Source organism: Salminus brasiliensis, chromosome 24 (genome assembly GCF_030463535.1).
Source record: "Salminus brasiliensis chromosome 24, fSalBra1.hap2, whole genome shotgun sequence".
Lineage (NCBI taxonomy): Eukaryota > Metazoa > Chordata > Actinopteri > Characiformes > Bryconidae > Salminus > Salminus brasiliensis.
This window is the reverse complement of record NC_132901.1, coordinates 15,331,755-15,350,354: the sequence shown is the minus strand read 5'-3', so window position 1 is coordinate 15,350,354 and position 18,600 is coordinate 15,331,755. Positions and strand designations below refer to the sequence as shown.

General features: G+C 41.6%; 2 protein-coding genes across 2 annotated transcripts; one reads left to right on the top strand and one right to left on the bottom strand.

Annotated features, from left to right (window-relative positions):
• Positions 1-3,088: 3,088 nt before the first annotated feature.
• Positions 3,089-7,035, bottom strand: dctn6 (dynactin subunit 6). The gene is made up of 7 exons (XM_072670167.1): positions 6,931-7,035; positions 6,555-6,619; positions 5,275-5,380; positions 4,944-5,032; positions 4,812-4,859; positions 3,947-4,089; positions 3,089-3,449 (listed from the first exon to the last, which is right to left on the bottom strand). The coding sequence occupies exons 1-7, from the start codon at positions 6,966-6,968 to the stop codon at positions 3,351-3,353; spliced, it is 588 nt and encodes a 195-aa protein (XP_072526268.1). The 5' UTR covers positions 6,969-7,035; the 3' UTR covers positions 3,089-3,350.
• Positions 7,036-8,641: 1,606 nt separating this feature from the next.
• On the top strand, positions 8,642-17,572 carry LOC140546535 (N-acyl-aromatic-L-amino acid amidohydrolase (carboxylate-forming) B-like). Its single transcript, XM_072669891.1, has 7 exons — positions 8,642-8,680; positions 10,156-10,388; positions 10,553-10,748; positions 11,371-11,464; positions 13,302-13,409; positions 14,076-14,188; positions 17,262-17,572. The coding sequence occupies exons 1-7, from the start codon at positions 8,642-8,644 to the stop codon at positions 17,457-17,459; spliced, it is 981 nt and encodes a 326-aa protein (XP_072525992.1). The 3' UTR covers positions 17,460-17,572.
• The last annotated feature ends 1,028 nt before the right edge of the window (positions 17,573-18,600 follow it).

The window sequence follows — 18,600 nt, the reverse complement described above, 5'->3', positions numbered from 1 at the left end:
GCATGAATGTGGAGAACAACTCAATATAGGGTAAATGTACCTTTTTGTGTATGTATGTTATAGTACAATGTGCTCCTGGTCATGGCGCACCACGTATTACCATAGCATCATCATCTCTGAATTTACACAGCAGCACCTATTTGAGCTGGGTTAGTTTTACCAGAGGACGTCCTGTAACATCATTAGTTGGTGATTTGACTGGTTAGTCGATTAGCATGGAATACACTATGATATACCCCAGATATTAAAATTACTCCAGTAGTCCAGTAGTCCATCTCTATTACAGCGTCCAGCTGTAGGTTAGTAGGTTGTGTCAATTAGAGAATGTAGCATACTTTCATACTGGATTCATACTGGATTCATACTGGATTCATATCTTGCTGGTAATCACTTAAAACAAATCCAGCTCCAGTTTTAAATCTGACCTGCTTCATGGTGGTTGTATTATAGCACTATTTAAAAGCACAAACAACTAACAGTAACGACTAGCCAGACTAAAGTACAGCCTCCACCTGCAGGGTTAGCTAAACACACTGTTTCAACCAAGACACCCAAAATAAACTCAAGAGAACGTCATATCTCAGACAATATACATTCACAGCAGCTTGTTTTTGGGACGTTTTTACTCACAGAGTGATCAGAAAGTGATGTAAATGAAGATGTAAATGGAATCTAGATGGGTTTGATGGTGCTGATATTTGCTGTTCTACTTTTCACTAACTATAGCTGTTCAGAACACAAAGTAAAACAGCAGATTTGGGCTAGAAACGTTTGGCTGGTGCAAACAATATTGAACTGGGTTAAACTGACTTTCATTTGACTAGATTTTCTCAACCACTGTTTGTTACAGACTGTTACTTCACTAGTGAGGTACGTTACAACACTTCCACTTACATCACTTTTAGCTGAATTGCAGAGCAGGTGCTGAACGTAAAGTTTACATTCGACTGTGGAAGACAAGCAGGCGGCTTCTAGAAAAACAATGAATTACTAATCTTGTTGACCGTTTTTTAAAATTGGTACTGATGACCAATGACCGTTTTCTATGTGAACATTTGGAAAAGTAAACCATTTCAAAATGAATAAGAAGGAACAATATGACCACTAAGTTACTAAGTTATGATAAATGGGCTTCGGGTTGTTGGGTGGGCTGCTATTCAATTCAGTGTCTGTTACCCAGGGTGGAAAATACTTCAATAACTGTGCATCAATACAGTACCTTAGTGTTTTTTGGGGGAATTTGTACTTTACCCAAGTATTAGTGTAAAAACTGCACACTTGCACCTTTACTCACTTACATCTCTAAGAGACAAATGCATAATTTGCACATTTGCATAATTTTACATTTTCATTTAGACCTTCACAGAACTACCATTAGTGCGTGATTTGAGTTCTGCCAGGATGGTCCATCCTTTGAAAGGTACGTCCATCCCCACAAGGAAACGCTGGAGCTCTTTCAAAATTACCCCTGACCAAGGCCTGTCTTTTTCGATCGTTCTAGGTCTAGGAAGATTCTTAGTGGCTCCATGAATCTTGATGGTGGCCACTGTGGTCTTTGGGACCTGTAAAGGTGCAGCAATTATTTCTGTACCCTGATCTATGATCTATGCCTTGCCACAATGCCTTGATCTTGTTTTTGAAGTCTGCAGATAATTCCTTTGATCTGGCATGGAGTTTGCTCTGACATGCACTGTAATCTGTGGGACCTTATAAAGGCAGGTGTTGGCTATCCCCAATCATGTCCAATCAAGTTACCACAGACGGACTCTGAAGTTGCAGAAACATCTCCCATCATTTGCTTGTTTCCACTGAGAGGCATCAGTGGAAACAAAATGCACCTCTTGAAAGCCTTGTTGATGAGAGAGGTCAACGAAGAAGGATCAGACAGGTTGAAACAGACAGAATGGCTTTGCTAAGTCAGAAAAAGCATCTCAGCATGCACATGTCAAACCTTGACGCAGATGAGCTACAACAGGAGACCATTTTGGGTTCCACTGCTGTCAGCTAAGAACAGAAAAGTAAGGCTGCAGTGGACACATGCTCACCAAAACTGGACAGTTAAAGACTGTAGGAACACAGCCTGGTCTGAGGAACTATAATTTCTGCTAGGTCAAAATTATCACCAACATGAATCCACCCTGCCTTGTGTCAACAGTCCAGGCTGGTGCAGGTGGTCTAATGATGTGGGGACAGTTTTCTTGAGACACTCTGGGCCTGTTAATACCAATCAACCATCGCTTGAAGGCCACAGCCTATTTAAGCATTACTGCTGCCCATGTGTATCCTTGTATGGTTGGTGTGTGGTGAGCTACCACACAGCTACATGTTCGAGACTGGGGTTTGATTCCTGGTCTGGGTGACTATGCTGTGCTGCACCAATATAAGTCCTTGGGCAAGACTCCTAACACTAAATTGGCCCACCTCTGTAATACGAGTAACCTTGTAAGTTGCTCTAAATAAGAGTGTCAGCTAAATGCCTTCGAACGGCTGCTTCCAGCATTATAGTGCACCATGCCACAAAGCATATGTCTCTTGGCATTGATTTCAGTGTTCTTCAGTGGCCTTCCCAGTCACCTGGGATGTGGTAGAACAGGATCACCTGTGCACCTGAATGTCAATATTGACCAGACTCTCAAAGTTATGTTTACAACTTGCAGAATCCATGATATAAGGAATTGAGTAAAAGATACTTTTATATACTCAGATAGTTTTGATGGTGATACTTTCACCATAGTACAGTTTCTGATTGTGATAGTGTTACATTGTGCAGCGTAACAACAGAGCGCTGATAACACGGGACAAAGCAATCGCTTATAGAATCCCAAATATTCTCAACATTAACCTTATCAGTTGTCTAAAGACCAGATCATAAAATATTCTAATATGGCTAACAATAAATAGAAGTTAGCATATCATCTTCATAATAACAGCGAGTGGCCATTTGCAGCATTTATGTACCTTTATGTCTGAAGATATCCTCCAAAGCCTTGCACTCACATGTCTATAGTGTTCATCACAACAGGCTTGGCTCTGCAGGCTTTTACTATGGCACCATCTGGTGGACAACACACAAAACTGCAAACTGGAGTACCTGGATGGAAAGCCTTTAATAACAGGCAACAATAAATAGAAAGAAATATTTGACAGTTCATAATGAATAATTATTTAACTGTAGTGACCAAGCAACAAAATTACTGGTAGAGCCAAGCATGGGCTATCTGTGGTGCAGTGAATACTGAGCAATGAATAAGACAAATAAAGAAAATGCTAGATCCAAACAGGAGCCATTGTTTGTGTTACACTAAAATTAGCAATTTTGAGGGACAGCTCAAGGGTAAAAGGTACTGATTTCAGCTTCTGGCAGGAGTGGCATTCCCCTTCACCGTTTTCTTCAGATGGTGGTAGTTGGGTAAAATCTTCATCAGGAAGTCCAGCTGCAGTGTCTGAGGCTGTTTGAGAATAAAAACAGAATGGCAGAAAGACAATTAGTTAGTAAGACCATTTCTAAAATAAGAAAGATCAATAGACAAAAGCAGACAGACAAAAAGGACAAAAGTATTGGGACACACCTCAATCATTGAACTGAGAAGTTTCATTCAGTCCCATTTGGCCACAGGTGTATAAAATCAAGCACCAAGCCATGCAGTCTGCTTTTACACACATTAGTTAGAGAATGGGAGGTTCTAAACAGCTCACTGAATTCCAGTGTGGATGCCACCATTGCAACAAGTCAGTTAGCGAAATTTCTTCCCTCCTAGATATTCCATCATTAAATGTGATATTTTTGTCCATATAGTGTATGAGGTCCAAAACTACATCATCAGCATTTTGGTAATGCTCTGTATGTGTGTAAATGCATGTATGTATGTGTAAATGTGTGTTGATTAGATTTTTCACTAAAAGCATTAATGTATGTGTTCAACTTTGTGTCCATTGCAGGCCTCACCTGTGGTCTCTCTGTCTGAACACGCCGCATGCAGCCGGAGCCGTAGATAACTGTGTTCTCCGGAATCACTTCACAGGTGTTGACCTGACAGCACGCTCCGATTATACACCCGCTCGTCAGAATCACGTTCCTCCCCACATCAGCTATAAAGGGCAGAAAAACAGTATGCAACCATTTAAGTTCATTCCGGACCATCACTGGAGATTACAGGAGTACACCACCACTGCCATAAGAAAACCTTACATCTCCATAATGAAATCTTTTTCATTCAAACATTTTCATTTTAATAATCGTCACTGTAACACAAACAAAACTGTATCTCAATTTGTGTAATTTTTTCACTTGAATCTGGGTCGTTCTTTATATCGTGTCAAGATTTCAAGATGAATGGACCAATAGAAACACTCCGAAATGACTTAATAAAATCTTTTTTGTTGTTTTTATCGTTTTGACAATGTAAATCTGGCAGATGGATGATGACCAATAGAAATGATCCAAAATTACTTAATATTTAAAATCTTACACTGATTTTCATTGAAAATTAAGGAGGTTTTTACCTTCTCCTGTAAAGTTATCATTCTGAGGATACAAGGTTACATGACAGTGATCATAAATTAATGAGAGAACTTTATGCGTAGCAATTTTGAACAATTTCAATCATTGTTGGCAATGATATACACCCTGAATGCGGAAGTGCTCGGTCATCCATCATTACCCAACATCTGCACAAATTCTGGGTAACTTTATTTTACTGTAAAATCTTCCATTGCACAGAGTTCATATCAGATAAAACAATTATAATATTACTGAAAATCTACCAGCACCACTGATCCATGAATGCACCAACTGCAAGAGGCTACATTACCTTTAGATTCAATGACGTTGTTGTCTCCGATTTTCAGTGCCTGGGAAACTGTCAACGTAAAAGAATGATTAAGTATTTCTGAAATGATACACCTTAGCGTTAACTTACAGTCTATAATTATTATAAACATACCACAGCCGACTTCAAACACATTGTTAACGCCTATCGTCATTGTCTTGGGTTCAACACCCTCTGTGTCAGGCATGATGTTTTCAGGATAGCTGTACAAAAACATATTAAAAAGGGGGGGGGGGGGGAAGAAGAAAAAAAAAGCTGAACAGAAAGTGACCACTATTGAAAGGCTGGAGAATATCTAACACCAACTGTACAAAAAGGGAGGGGGAAGGTGACAGGAAGCGTAGGCCCTATTTATAAACCTAGTTCATTCTCCAGATTCAGAAGGTGAAGCAAGGACACCTCCGCAGAGTGATATCTCCTGCAGGCTGAGGAGCTTTTGCTCTACCTGTTAATGATGAGAGCCTGCTCCTCTATCAGGTTGCCCTCTCCAATGATGATGGGACCAGCTTCTGCGATAATCCGAGCTTTGGGGTGAACCACAGTCCTTGGGCCTGCAATAAAAACACGCAAACTGTTGGAAAAATTTGTTTGTGTTAACACTAAAGGCCAAGTTATGGTTCGACAGTGTAGACACCATGTACCCTACTGTAGCCCGACATGCACCTCCCCAGCAACTGTGATTGGTCCTCTTGGTACCACTGTATTCTCGCCTTCCGGACATTTTTAAATTCAGAAAGAAGTGAATTGATTCAAGGGCCATATGGACCATCTCCCAATGCTGTCTTCTCAGCAATTTGAGTAAACGTATGCAGCTCCAACTCCAGCATAACCCGCTAAGTTTCAGCTGCTATCGTTTGATGTACGCCAAGGAAGTCAACACTGCCATCTAATGTTTTGGAGTGTAATTGAATGACTCCTTTTTGTGTGATGGATCTCCTTTAAATGACAAATATATTTGGAAATGTTTTCTCGAATTAAAGCTTAAATAGCTTCAGACGGAGGCATTTCATTCATGCTTCAGATTGCTTCCGATTTAACAGAATAAATACCAGCACATTATCTAGTCTACATCTGCTTACAGAGTTAAAACATTACAAAATGTCAGAAATGCCCAAATACAGGTATTTTATTTAATAATGTACCTTTAACACCACACCATCACTTGTGGCATATGAACTAACACTTGTAACAGACTCTATAATGAGTCTCCCTACAGTAAGGGCGGTATTCCCGCTGACCGATCCGTGCTGACGTACACAGCACAGTGTTAACAGTATCTAGACTTGCACTGTGATACATGTCCTAACCTGCTACTGTCAAGACAGTTCCACTGCTGATGCTCACTTTCATTATACACTTTTTTTTTATTATAGACTAAGATTACGGCTGCTACACCTAATAATAATAATAATAATAATAATAATAATAATAATAATTACTGCAATTTCAAGTAACTGGGACACCAGTGATCTCAGGGGTCAGTCAGACTGGATTATAACATATTAAACAAACAGTAAACAAGTCTATACAAGAAACATCAATGCAGCCTGACTTTATTTTAATTAATTAATTAATTAATTAATTCTGAAGCATTTCATTACGTTAATTCCTCATATTGATCAGATACAGTGTTTTGTGCGACAGTGATGATATCTAAGCAACATTATCTGTCTGTTTTATCCATTAAATCACGAAGTGGATCCTGAACCCTGACGGGATGCTTACCTATAGTGACATCTCCTCTTATTTCGCTCTCCACGCACACCACTGCTCCTGCAGCTATCTTAACACTGCACACACACACACACACACACACACACACACACACACACACACACACACACACACACACACACACGATACTGTTAAAATCACCTGTTTTACTCGAGTATAATAAAAACAACAACCGGACAAACACTCGCCAAAGACGCGCGGCTAACAGGTTAGCATTACTGCTAGCCGGGTGTGGCACTTTTACATATTTAATATCACTCGATTAAAACAGTGAGCGAGTTGTAGAAGATAAATAACAGCACGTTATAAGACAAGTGAATTCAATACAGGAGACACTGACGAGAAAAGGCGAATAAGAGCTTCAGACCTTTTCTGGTTGGGTTGTTTTGCGCTCGGGTCCGCCATGTTGATGGAATGAACGGTGCAGTGCTCGACTGCAGGGCCTGTGTTTACTGAGCCCGGACAAGATCGATTGAGGATGCCTGAGACATGAGTGAGTTGTTTGTTTTGTGGACCTCTGCTGGACAGAGGGACGGTCATTAACACTGTAAAAAAATCTTTTAAATTATTTCTTTATTTTGTTTTCTATTGTGTGAATGTCTTGCTTGACTGTAGTTTTCTTGTTTTGTTAAATTATTTATTTTTAATATTATTATCTGACAAATTATTAGTCTTTTGGGTTTTTTTTTCGATTTATGTGTATTTTTACCCTCTATTTACTCTTTACTTTCTTCCTTTGTAAAAGCAATCTTGTAAAAAAAATACCCTTTATTATAATTAATAATATAATAAATAATTTATTATTGTTGTTGTTGTTGTTGTTGTTGTTGTTTGGGACATCAGAATAAAAATGATTAATAAACACATTATACTGCATGAACATTTCATTAATTTCAATTCAATTCAGCTTTATTGTCTTTATACAATCTGTATTGTATCTGTATTATATATACTAATACAGGCTTGTACAGTACATCTAACCACAGTTAGGCTAAGTCTCCGGTGCAGAATAGGTTGGACATACAATAGTGTAAGGACAATAGGCGAAACACGAGACAGGGTGCATAGACAATAAGTAAAAAGACAATACACACAATAAATACAAAAATATACAAATACAAATAGGTGCATGTGCAAATGTGTGTGTGAAAGCTGTGTTATTTAGGTTCAAGTTACTACACTAACAGTAAATGCAATAAATAAATATGTAAAGAACAGATGTGCTGTGCATCTTAATCAAGAATAACACAGGGAGTTTAGGAGGGTAGACCAGTCTAGACCAGTTGGCCAGTATTAATTGATTCATTTTCTTTAGCCCGCCTGGAATCACTGGGCTGGGGCAGGAACACGCCCTGGACAGGGTGCCAGTTCATTGCAGGATGTGTGCACATGTATATATATATATTTAATTTAATAAATAATTAAAATATTCATAATGTCATATACAGCAAATTTAAACGACTGTGTATATATGGATATATGCAGTCAGTTGTGGGTAACCTTATCATAACCGATAAACAGGGGCACTCTGACATTTACAGTGTTAGCACTGACTGAGTGGCCTGCTGCATGATTCTGCATGAGGCTGTATGAGAGAGAGAGAGAGAGAGAGAGAGAGAGAGAGAGAGAGAGAGAGAGAGAGAGAGAGGAGAGAGAGAGAGGTGGTTGGGGGGGCACTGCAGAGCACACACCCAAACTCACTGTACATTCATAGGAACACGAGGGAGCGTGTGTTTGAGAGAGATGAGGGGGGTGTACTTGCTGAGTCAGTTAAACTGTAGAATGGTCAGAGAGAGAGAGAGAGACAGAGAGAGAGAGGGAGAGAGAGAGAGAGAGGGAGAGAGAGGGAGGGAGGGAAACAGGGTAACTGCAGCAGAGCAAAGGTAAAAAAAAAAAAAAACAGTAAAAAATAGTAAGTAGAAAGTGGACATCCAGTACACACACAGTTAGCAAACTTCCTTCAGCTGAGTCAGTTCAGCAGTGATGTAGCGGTGTGTGTATGCGGATCTGTTAGAGCTCAGGTCTTAAGGTCACAGTTCAGAGTCTATTTAGACTGAGAGGATTGGGATCGTGTGTGAATGATGGACAGAGAAAGACAATCACATCTCAGGAATAAGGTAAGACTTTACTTAACTGATCAAAACTGTTATCATGTATAGAAACATCCCATTACCATTATGTATGAATCTCAAAATGCAGCTTATAACTACACATTATATGTCAGCATGTACTTAATAGTATATGTTAACATGTAAACATACTGCTGTTGCATACAATGGCATTACTAATATTATATATATATATATATATATATATATATATAGGTGTGATGTCAGGTGGAACGTCGGGGGTAATGCACATGTGTGATGTCAGGTGGAATGTCAGGGGTAATGTAAGGATGTGATGCACAGGTGTGATGTTAGGTGGAACGTCAAGGGTAAAGTATAGGTGTGATGTCAGGTGGAACGTCAGGGGTAATGTATTGGTGTGATTCAGGTGGAATGTCAGGGGTAATGTATAGGTGTGATGTCAGGTGGAACGTCAGGGGTAATGCACAGGTGTGATGTTAGGTGGAACGTCAGGGGTAATGTATTGGTGTGATGTCAGGTGGAATGTCAGGGGTAATGTATAGGTGTGATTCAGGTGGAATGTCAGGGGTAATGTAAGGATGTGATGCACATGTGTGATGTCAGATGGATTGTCAGGGGTAATGTAAGGGTGCGATGCACAGGTGTGATGTCAGGTGGAACGTCAAGGGTAAAGTATAGGTGTGATGTCAGGTGGAACGTCAGGGGTAATGTATAGCTGTGATGTCAGGTGGAATGTCAGGGGTAATGTATTGGTGTGATGTCAGGTGGAATGTCAGGGGTAATGTATAGGTGTGATGTCAGGTGGAATGTCAGGGGTAATGTATAGGTGTGATTCAGGTGGAACGTCAGGGGTAATGTATAGGTGTGATTCAGGTGGAATGTCAGGGGTAATGCACAGGTGTGATGTCAGGTGGAACGTCAAGGGTAAAGTATAGGTGTGATGTCAGGTGGAACGTCAGGGGTAATGTTTGGTGTGATGTCAGGTGGAACGTCAGGGGTAATGCACAGGTGTGATGTTAGGTGGAACGTCAGGGGTAATGTATTGGTGTGATGTCAGGTGGAACGTCAGGGGTAATGTATAGGTGTGATTCAGGTGGAATGTCAGGGGTAATGTAAGGATGTGATGCACATGTGTGATGTCAGATGGATTGTCAGGGGTAATGTAAGGGTGCGATGCACAGGTGTGATGTCAAGTGGAGTGTCAGGGGTAATGTAAGGATATGATGCACAGGTGTGATGTCAGGTGTATTTTTGTCTGTGATGGCAACTGTGACCGTGATTTCTTCTGTCAGTTGTGATTTAATCTGTGACATCAATTATGACATCAGGAAAGATGTATAGGCGCAATGTATTGGCATGATTTCATCTGTGATGTCAACTGTGACATACAAGTGTGACATCAGGTGTGATGTACAGGTGCACAGGTGTGATGTCATGTAGTGCTCGCTGACCTCAGATATGGTGTACAGCTTTGAAGTCAGGTGTGATGTCTTGTGACACAGGAGGACATGGTAAGGTTGCCAGCATTGGCAAGAGTGGCAGTGTGTGGCGGCACCCATGGCAACGAGCTGTCGGGGGTCTACCTGGTGCGCGAGAAGCTGAAAACGAAGAGGAAAAGTGAGATGATGGAGCCGGTTACCGTGGTAACAGTGATGTCAAACCCACGCGCTGTGCAGCGGTGTGTACGATACACAGAGACAGACCTGAACCGTTGCTTCACAGAAGCCATGCTAAGGTGACACACACACACACACACACACACACTCCACTCAAACACAATATTCATTATTAATTAAAAGACAGAATAGACACTAAATAAACCCGTCTCTCTATTTTCCTTCTTCCTCACCTTATCTCTCTCTACCTCTTCCTCTCCCCACCCCTCCCTCTCTCTCTCAGTTTCTCTCTCTCTGAGCAGACTCCGTATGAAATCGTCCGTTCTCAGGAGTTGAACACTCAGCTCGGCCCTAAAGGCTCTCCTCAGGCTACGGATCTGATCTGTGATCTACACAACACCACTGCCAACATGGGCCTGTGCCTCATCACATATTCAGACAGTGATTGGATATGCCTGCACATCTGCAAACACCTGCAGGCAAGAACATATGAACTTTAAACACCAGATATCCACATTATTAGAAACCCCTACCTTGTTCCTCCACTCACTGGCCATTTTATTAGAAACCCCTGACCTGTGCTTTCACTCAGTGGCTACTTTATTAGAAACCCCTGTCCTGTGCTTCCACTCACTGGCCACTTTATTAGAAACCCCTACCTGCTGCTTCCACTCACTGACCACTTTATTAGAAAACCCTAACCTGTGCTTTCACTCAGTGGCCACTTTATTAGAAACCCAAACCGTGTACTTCCACTCACTGGCCACTTTATTAGAAACCCCTACCTGCTGCTTCCACTCACTGACCACTTTATTAGAAACCCCTGACCTGTGCTGTCACTCAGTGGCCACTTTATTAGAAATCCCTGACCTGTGTTTTTTACTCACTGTCCACTTTATTAGAAATCCCTGTCCTGTGCTTACACTCACTGGCCACTTTATTAGAAACCCCTGTCCTGTGCTTCCACTCACTGCATACTTTATGAGGTCCATCTGCTTTTTAGGTCCACTTGGTGTCTTAAGTTTTATGATACTTGTACAGATTCTACACATTAGTAGGGTTATATCGAGGGATGTTAGTTATGTGTGTGTATGATTGCAGAGGGAGATGGCCACTATACCAGTGAGATACATCCACTATGACTTCCCGCCCAGTGAAGCCTACTCACTGGACTCTGTGGGGAAACATGGCTTTGGTGAGTATAAAGATGACAATCATTTATTAAAAACTGGTCTAAGGCGCTGGGGTGAGTGGACGCAGAAGGTAGGTGTTTCCAATAAAGTGGCCAGTGATTGTAAGCACAATGTAGTTTATTTCTAATAAAGTGGCCAGTGGGTGCATACATGAGGTAGGTGTTTCTAATAAAGTGGCCAGTGAGTGGAAGCACAAGGTAGGGGTTTCTAATAAAGTGGCCAGTGCAAGCACAGTCTTTATGCATGCCTAAAAGAACAGCTTGATCCAGCTTTATCCAGACTGGGCAAATGGTCTTCACGCAGATGAACTGCATTCAATTGGACATCTCAAACGAGGCGAGGAATGTCATTATGGCTTGAAAATGCCCGACTGCAGATTTATTGAGCTATGGCATCCTCAACACATTAGTCTGCTAAAGCCTTTTCTGAAGACTTTTCTGCTGCGGAACGTTCCTGCTGCAGCTCAGCTGCGTTTATACCCTATATCACCTTTTGTGCATCTAAATGCAGCCCACAGTGCTTTCTTTACAGTGGAAGAACAGAGAATGAACCTTTATTCCACTGGAGGATCAGCAAGTAATTCATGCCTTAGCCTAATGCTTTCTTCCCTCTGTTCCAGTAGAATGATTGTTTCCTCTGGAGGTCCACATTCAGTATTACATGGCATGTGCATGTGGCCATGTGGTTTTGTTTACTTTGAGAGCTGGAGAAGGAACACATTATGACTGTTCTAATGTTACATGGCAGCTACTAGCAGTCAGTCATTATCACTATCGTCTGCAGGTTTGGCTGAATTGCTGCTTTTTTCCACTTACTGCCTCCCTCTGTAGTGCACAGTGTATGAGTGCTGACTAAAAACGTCTCCCCATCAGAGTGATTCATACTGGAATACCAAGCTGACTCAAGCTTTCTGTGGATTTATGCAGATTTCTTAATTTATGGACTTTACTTCATTTCATCTGGACTTTACTTGTGCTGGAGATTAATTTGAAAGGCCTCGGTGTGTTTATTTTTTTGCACTGTGTGCAGAAATGAAGTCAAAGTAACAGCTATTCTTGAAATGTAAATCAGAACGAACGCTCTGGATAACGTGATCTTCAAATCTCAATTTTTACAAGGAGACTTCATTGTTTCTTGAAGAGGAAAGTGAACAGTCAGTTCTTAAAGGTGATGTGTTAAAAGCTGGGGAAATGGGCAAGGATTAGGATCTGAGCCACTTTTTCCAAAACATCAGGCAGGTCTGGGCTGTTCCCAATATGCATACCAAAAGTGGTGACAGAGTCATGGGCCCCCAAGGCTCATTGATGTTATTTATGGAGACCCCACCTCACTCAACCTACTGTTTACCTAAAGGATCTGCTGCTAACATAATGGTGGTTCCAGATACCACAGGATGCATCAAATGCTCAGATCTGTTGTGGAGGCACAAGGGGACCTACTGAATATTAGGCAGGTGGTGCTATGTACTCTCTGCCAGGAAGAGGTTGAGCATGATTGGACAATCAAGAGGAGCAGGGGTGGTTTTTGTAGTGCATGATAATGAAGAGGTTAGGGCTTGGTCTAATTGTTAGAATGGCCAATAATGTTAAAATGCACCAGTGTTTGGACATTTATGGCCTAATGATCATGGATCATGGTGTTTCTTCCTGTTAGTTAAAAGTGTTTGAATAGTTTGAGAGACGTAATTTTAGATGGCCATCTTAACGGAAGTGCTTCCATCAAAAAAAAAACTAGTAATTTACCATCATCAACATATCCATAGTTATCTACAGTATCAAAACAAATGCTATCAAGTCTCTACAGTTTAATATTACAGCTGAAAAATGTTGTGTCCCACAGCGATGGAGATCGGACCTCAGCCTCACGGTCTGATCAGGTCCAACATCTTCATTGCCATGCAGGAGGCAGTTCAGCTGATGCTGGAATGGGTTCGTCTCTTCAACTCAGGTACCAGTTTGACTACACTACCCAGCATGCTTTGCCAAGCACAAGCTTATTCCAAAAACTTAAGCTGTGTCCAAAACTGTGCCCTATTCATTATTATGCAAAAATCCAGATCACTATAGATGGGATTGTTACAGGTCACTGTTTTCAGACACCATCACAAAACGATGGAACCCTAAAGTAGTGCACTATATAGTGAACAGGGCACAGTTCCAGTGCTCTCAATTATGTAGAGCCCCTAAGGTGACATGGTGGATGTTTTTTAATAAGGTGTGGCCATGCGATAATATATGAAGGCCACAAAAAAATATACTTCATGGCTTCATTATCATTTCATACATTATTTCATGGCTTCAGCATAGTTATTGTGTTATGTTGTGGCCACTAGGAACTAAGATGTGGCCTTCAGATATTATCTTGTGGCCACACCATAATTATACATCCACCATAGAATTCCACACAAAACGCTCATTCTGTTTTAGAGCATTATTATATTTATAAGGGCTAATGTTGAATACATAAATGCAAAATACATTATACATTTATGTTCATTATAAAATCCAACTTGCAGAGAAGGGTTCTTTTTTTGTTGTTGTTGATAAAAATAGTTTTGCTTTCTCCTGCTCTTTTCATATCAATAATTTCCCTTTTTCCCCTTTCCGTTATCAGGGGCTCAGTTTGAAGGCGGTTCAGTGGATGTTTATACCTTGGTGAAGAATATTGATTATCCTCGAGACCCCCACAATCACACCATCACCGCCGCAGTTCATCCTGACCTACAGGTTTATCCTCATCCCTTTAGTCCTACGCTGTGTTGCTAACAGTGTAAACTGGATTATGCTTGCTGTGCTGTGTGTGGTGGTTGGTGTGGTGCAACAGATAACACCACTACCTGCGGTGTTCGATTCCCGTTCTGGGTGAATATGCTGAGCTACACCAATAAGAGTCCTTGGGCAAGACTCCTAACACTACACTGACACATCTCTGTAATATGAGTAAGTCGCTCTGGATAAGAGTGTCAGCTAAATGCCATAAATGTAAATAACACAATAAATACTGGTTTATAATGATGAGCAGGGTGATCGGCCTATCAGCTTAAACTGCTAGTGACCAAGTCAAGTCAAGTGGGTTTATTGTCATTTCAACTACATACAGAGTACACAGTGAAACGAAACAACGTTCCTCCAGGACCATGGTGCAACATAGACAGTGCATACAAAACACAAGTGCAACACAAACAAACAAACAAGTGCGGACAGACAACACAGTACAGACAGAGGATAATAAATAATGACTGTAGTGTGCAAGTTGTGCAATGTGCGATAAATAGAGTCCAGTGAGGTAGTAAAGTTATTAGTGCAAATGCTTGTGCAAAAAATGCTTCCCATGTTATCTGGGGTAAATGGTTGGAAAGAGAGAGAGAGGGAGAGTGTACATGTACCAGAAAGATGTCAGTTCAGAAGTTGAGTTGTGTTGAGGAGTCTGATGGCTTGGGGGAAGAAGCTATTGCAGAGTCTGGTCGTGTTGGACCGGGTGCTGCGGTACCTTCTTCCTGATGGCAGGAGGGAGAACAGTCTGTGTGAAGGGTGGGTGGAGTCATCCACAATGCTGGTTGCTTTGCGGATGCAGCGGGTGGTGTAAATGTCCATGACGGAGGGGAGAGAGACTCCGATGATCTTCTCAGCTGTCCTCACAATGCGTTGGAGGGACTTGCGGTCAGAGGCTGTGCAGGTCCCAAACCAGGCAGTGATGCAGCTGCTTAGGATGCTCTCTATGGTTCCCCTATAGAAGAGGGTGAGGATGGGTGGAGGGAGACGGGCCTTTCTCAGCTTCCGGAGGAAGTAGAGACGCTGTTGGGCTTTCTTGGCTGTAGAGCTGGTGTTCAGGGACCAGGTGAGGTTCTCCGCTAGGTGGACACCAAGGAACTTGGTGCTCTTAACGATCTCCACAGAGGAGCCGTTGATGTTAAGCGGAGAGTGGTCCGGTCTTGATTTCCTGAAGTCAACAACCATTTCCTTGGTCTTCTCTACATTCCAGCGAAGGTTGTTGACTGTACACCAGTCTGTCAGCTGCTGAACCTCCTCTCTGTATGCTGACTCGTCGCCTTTGCTGATGAGACCCAGCACAGTTGTATCATCGGCGAACTTTATGATGCTGTTAGAACTGTGTTTCGCAACACAGTCATGAGTCAGCAGGGTGAACAGCAGAGGACTCAGTACACTGCCCTGAGGTGCCCCAGTGTTCATGGTGATGGTGCTGGAGCTGCTGTCCCCGAACCGGACTAACTGGGGCCTTCCTGTCAGGAAGTCCAGGATCCAGTTGCAGAGGGGGGTGTTGAGGCCCAGCAGGCTTAACTTCCTCGTGAGGTTCTGTGGGATGATGGTGTTGAATGCTGAACTGAAGTCTATGAACAGCATTCTGACCAGCATACCAGCATTCAAAACACAACACATGCTAGTTTTACTGGTGACCAATGAATGTAGAAAAACCTTTTTCTTTTACAGTCATTGCTGATGACTAGACATGCTGATACATGCATTTTTGTTGTGTTAAAAAATTTTTTAAGCAAAGATTTCACTCTTTGATTCTTTTTACAGCAAGAGTTTGGATCCCAAAAATGAATTATACATTCATAATTAATAATTATTTAATAATTTATGTAAAACCGCCATCTCTCTCAAATGTATTCAGTCAACCAAGGTATGTTTGGTGTCTAACGTTTTTTTACTCTTTAGCTACATGGCTAATGTAGGTACTCCCATTAGTAGCAAGTAATAGGGACAGTATACCAGCCCCTAAGATGACATGGTGGGTGTTTTTAATAAGGTGGGGCCATGAGATAATATATAAAGACGTTTCATTTCATACATTATTTCATGGCTTCAGCATAGTTATTGTGTTATGTTGTGGCCACTGGGAACTAAGATGTGGCCTTCAGATATTATCTTGTGGTCACACCATATTAATACATCCACCATAGAATTCCACACATTCATTTTTTTAATGTGTGGAACATGATCCTAACTCTATACCTAAATGGTCATAAACTGTGTGGAGGTGTTCAGTACCTCTAAAACATTTACATTACATTTACATTCAGGGCATTTAGCAGACGCTCTTATCCAGAGTGCCTTACAAATGTGCTTCACTGTTTACTCAGAAAATACCCTTAGCTAATTTATATAGACTACAGCCCGAAAGACACCTCTAAGCTTAGATACTACTAAATACTAAAGTCAGTATGGAGACCATAATACTCAACATGCACTTCGCCCAAGTACTCTTGGAGTAGTTAAAAAGGACGTAATTGTGTGGTTTCTAATACTGTATGATACACTGTTATATAGAAATATGGAATAAAATACCTCATAGAGCCAAAAACCTTGGCTGTTTGACTACAGCCTTTTGAGAAAGGGTGGAAAACTGCAATACTGTAATTGTAAATTTTGGTCAGGCTGTGTTTCAATCTCAAGCTCCATCAGTTAACAGTACATAAATCACTCACAATTTCAGAAGCTATATTCTAGAGGAGTTGCTCAGAATTCCTGGCATATCGTCTCTGTCCAATAAAAAACAAGCATCTCCAAAATGGTGACTTTACAGAAGAAGGCAAAAACGTCCTTAACTTTGAATGGACGTCAATGGAAAATAAGAGTTTACTCCAAGTCATTTGGAGCATTTCTATTGGTCCATTCATCTGGAGTTACGGCTACAGGGTTCAAACCATGGAGAAAACAAAAAAATGGAGATACATATTTTTATTGGACAGAAGCGATATATAAATTAATCATTATTGGACAGAATGAAAAGTCAGCAATTCACATTTTACTAATCATTTCTCTCTCTCTTTCTCAGGACAGGGACTTCTGCCTCCTTCATCCAGGTGACCCCATGTTCCTTTCCTTCTCTGGAGAGACTGTGAGATATAAAGGGAAAGAGCCACTCTACCCTTTCTTTGTGAACGAGTCTTCATACTATGAGAAGGGTGTTGCGCTCTCTCTGGCCCGAAGGAGAAAAGTGGAAATACCCGCCATCCAGTGCAGCAGGACATGATAGAGGAGTCAGATGAGTCAGAGATTAGGAGGGATTCAATACAGAAAATATATGTACAATCACAAACAAAATAAGGTCACTTTTGAGTGACCTGAAGAAACTGGTGCTGAGGAGCCAGGTTAAAGGGAGTGAGCACACTTCCTAGTCATTTTAATAACATATCCAAATCTCCAAAACACTAGAGGGTGCTACATCCCTCAACGAATGGAGCTAAATGGCTAAAAAGGATAATTAACTATGATATTTGTGAATATTAAGTCTTTCACACAGGGGCTTTCTGGAATTTAGGACAAATAGAAGCATGTATTACATATAAAATGAAGCCTTAGCAGTGTCTCACCAATTTTCCACAGCAGCATGTTGGCATTACTGATCAATTCATAAGATAAACTGCTAACAATATTAGTCAGATGTTCTTAGTCCTTCACACAATAACTATTTCATGTTTCATTTAGACAAAGTAAAAGAATGCATTACTGCCACTGTCTGTCGGTTTTTCCAGCAAGTATTACTGCTACTGAGTGAATGAGTGTTGAAAATATGACACTAGTGTTGCTACAGAGCTCTGAAACCCTGCACCGCCCTGCAGTCTCGTTCGGCGTCTTGTAAAAGCTAGGAACTCCAGATCTAAGCTGGATTTCTCCTAGACAGATAAGAACCATGTGTTTAACACACTCTAGGATCTAATGGCCTCATACACTCATGGCTGAGGTGCCTGTGAGCCAACCCACCCAACCCCCAACTGTCCCCCAGGTGCTGATGTGGCTGTCCACTGCTCTGTAAGTGTGTTCACTGCCACACATGGGTTAACTGCAGAGGTTAATGTAACGTGTGATGCTTTGTCCTGACACCAGAGGTCCTCTGCCCCAGAGTACTAGTTGTTGCCCAGGAACGATTTCCTTCACTCACACCTGACAGCAATACCCTACTCCGTCCCTCTACAAATACCACCACTCGACCTGCAGCTCCTCCATATTTGTCTGGAATGGCCAGACTAGGAGGGACAGACAGGACATCTTGGGAAGGTCAGCCATAGGAGGCGGATTAGGTTGGCGCAGTCAGGTGTGAGTGATCGAGACCATTACTGGGCAACGGCCAGTATTCTGGGATCAAGGGTCTCTGGTGGCCAAACGGAGGATCA

Bases quoted from the DNA above. Each gene is read 5' to 3' on its own strand.
- dctn6 (XM_072670167.1), bottom strand. From the start codon at position 6,968: ATGGCGGACCCGAGCGCAAAACAACCCAACCAGAAAAG. The intron at 5,381-6,554 runs GTAAGCATCCCG...TTTTTATTGCAG, and splicing joins AAGAGGAGATGTCACTATAG to GCCCAAGGACTGTGGTTCAC. The intron at 4,860-4,943 runs GTATGTTTATAA...TTACGTTGACAG, and splicing joins TGTGTTTGAAGTCGGCTGTG to TTTCCCAGGCACTGAAAATC.
- LOC140546535 (XM_072669891.1), top strand. From the start codon at position 8,642: ATGATGGACAGAGAAAGACAATCACATCTCAGGAATAAG. The intron at 10,389-10,552 runs GTGACACACACA...TCTCTCTCTCAG, and splicing joins TTCACAGAAGCCATGCTAAG to TTTCTCTCTCTCTGAGCAGA. The intron at 10,749-11,370 runs GCAAGAACATAT...GTATGATTGCAG, and splicing joins ACATCTGCAAACACCTGCAG to AGGGAGATGGCCACTATACC.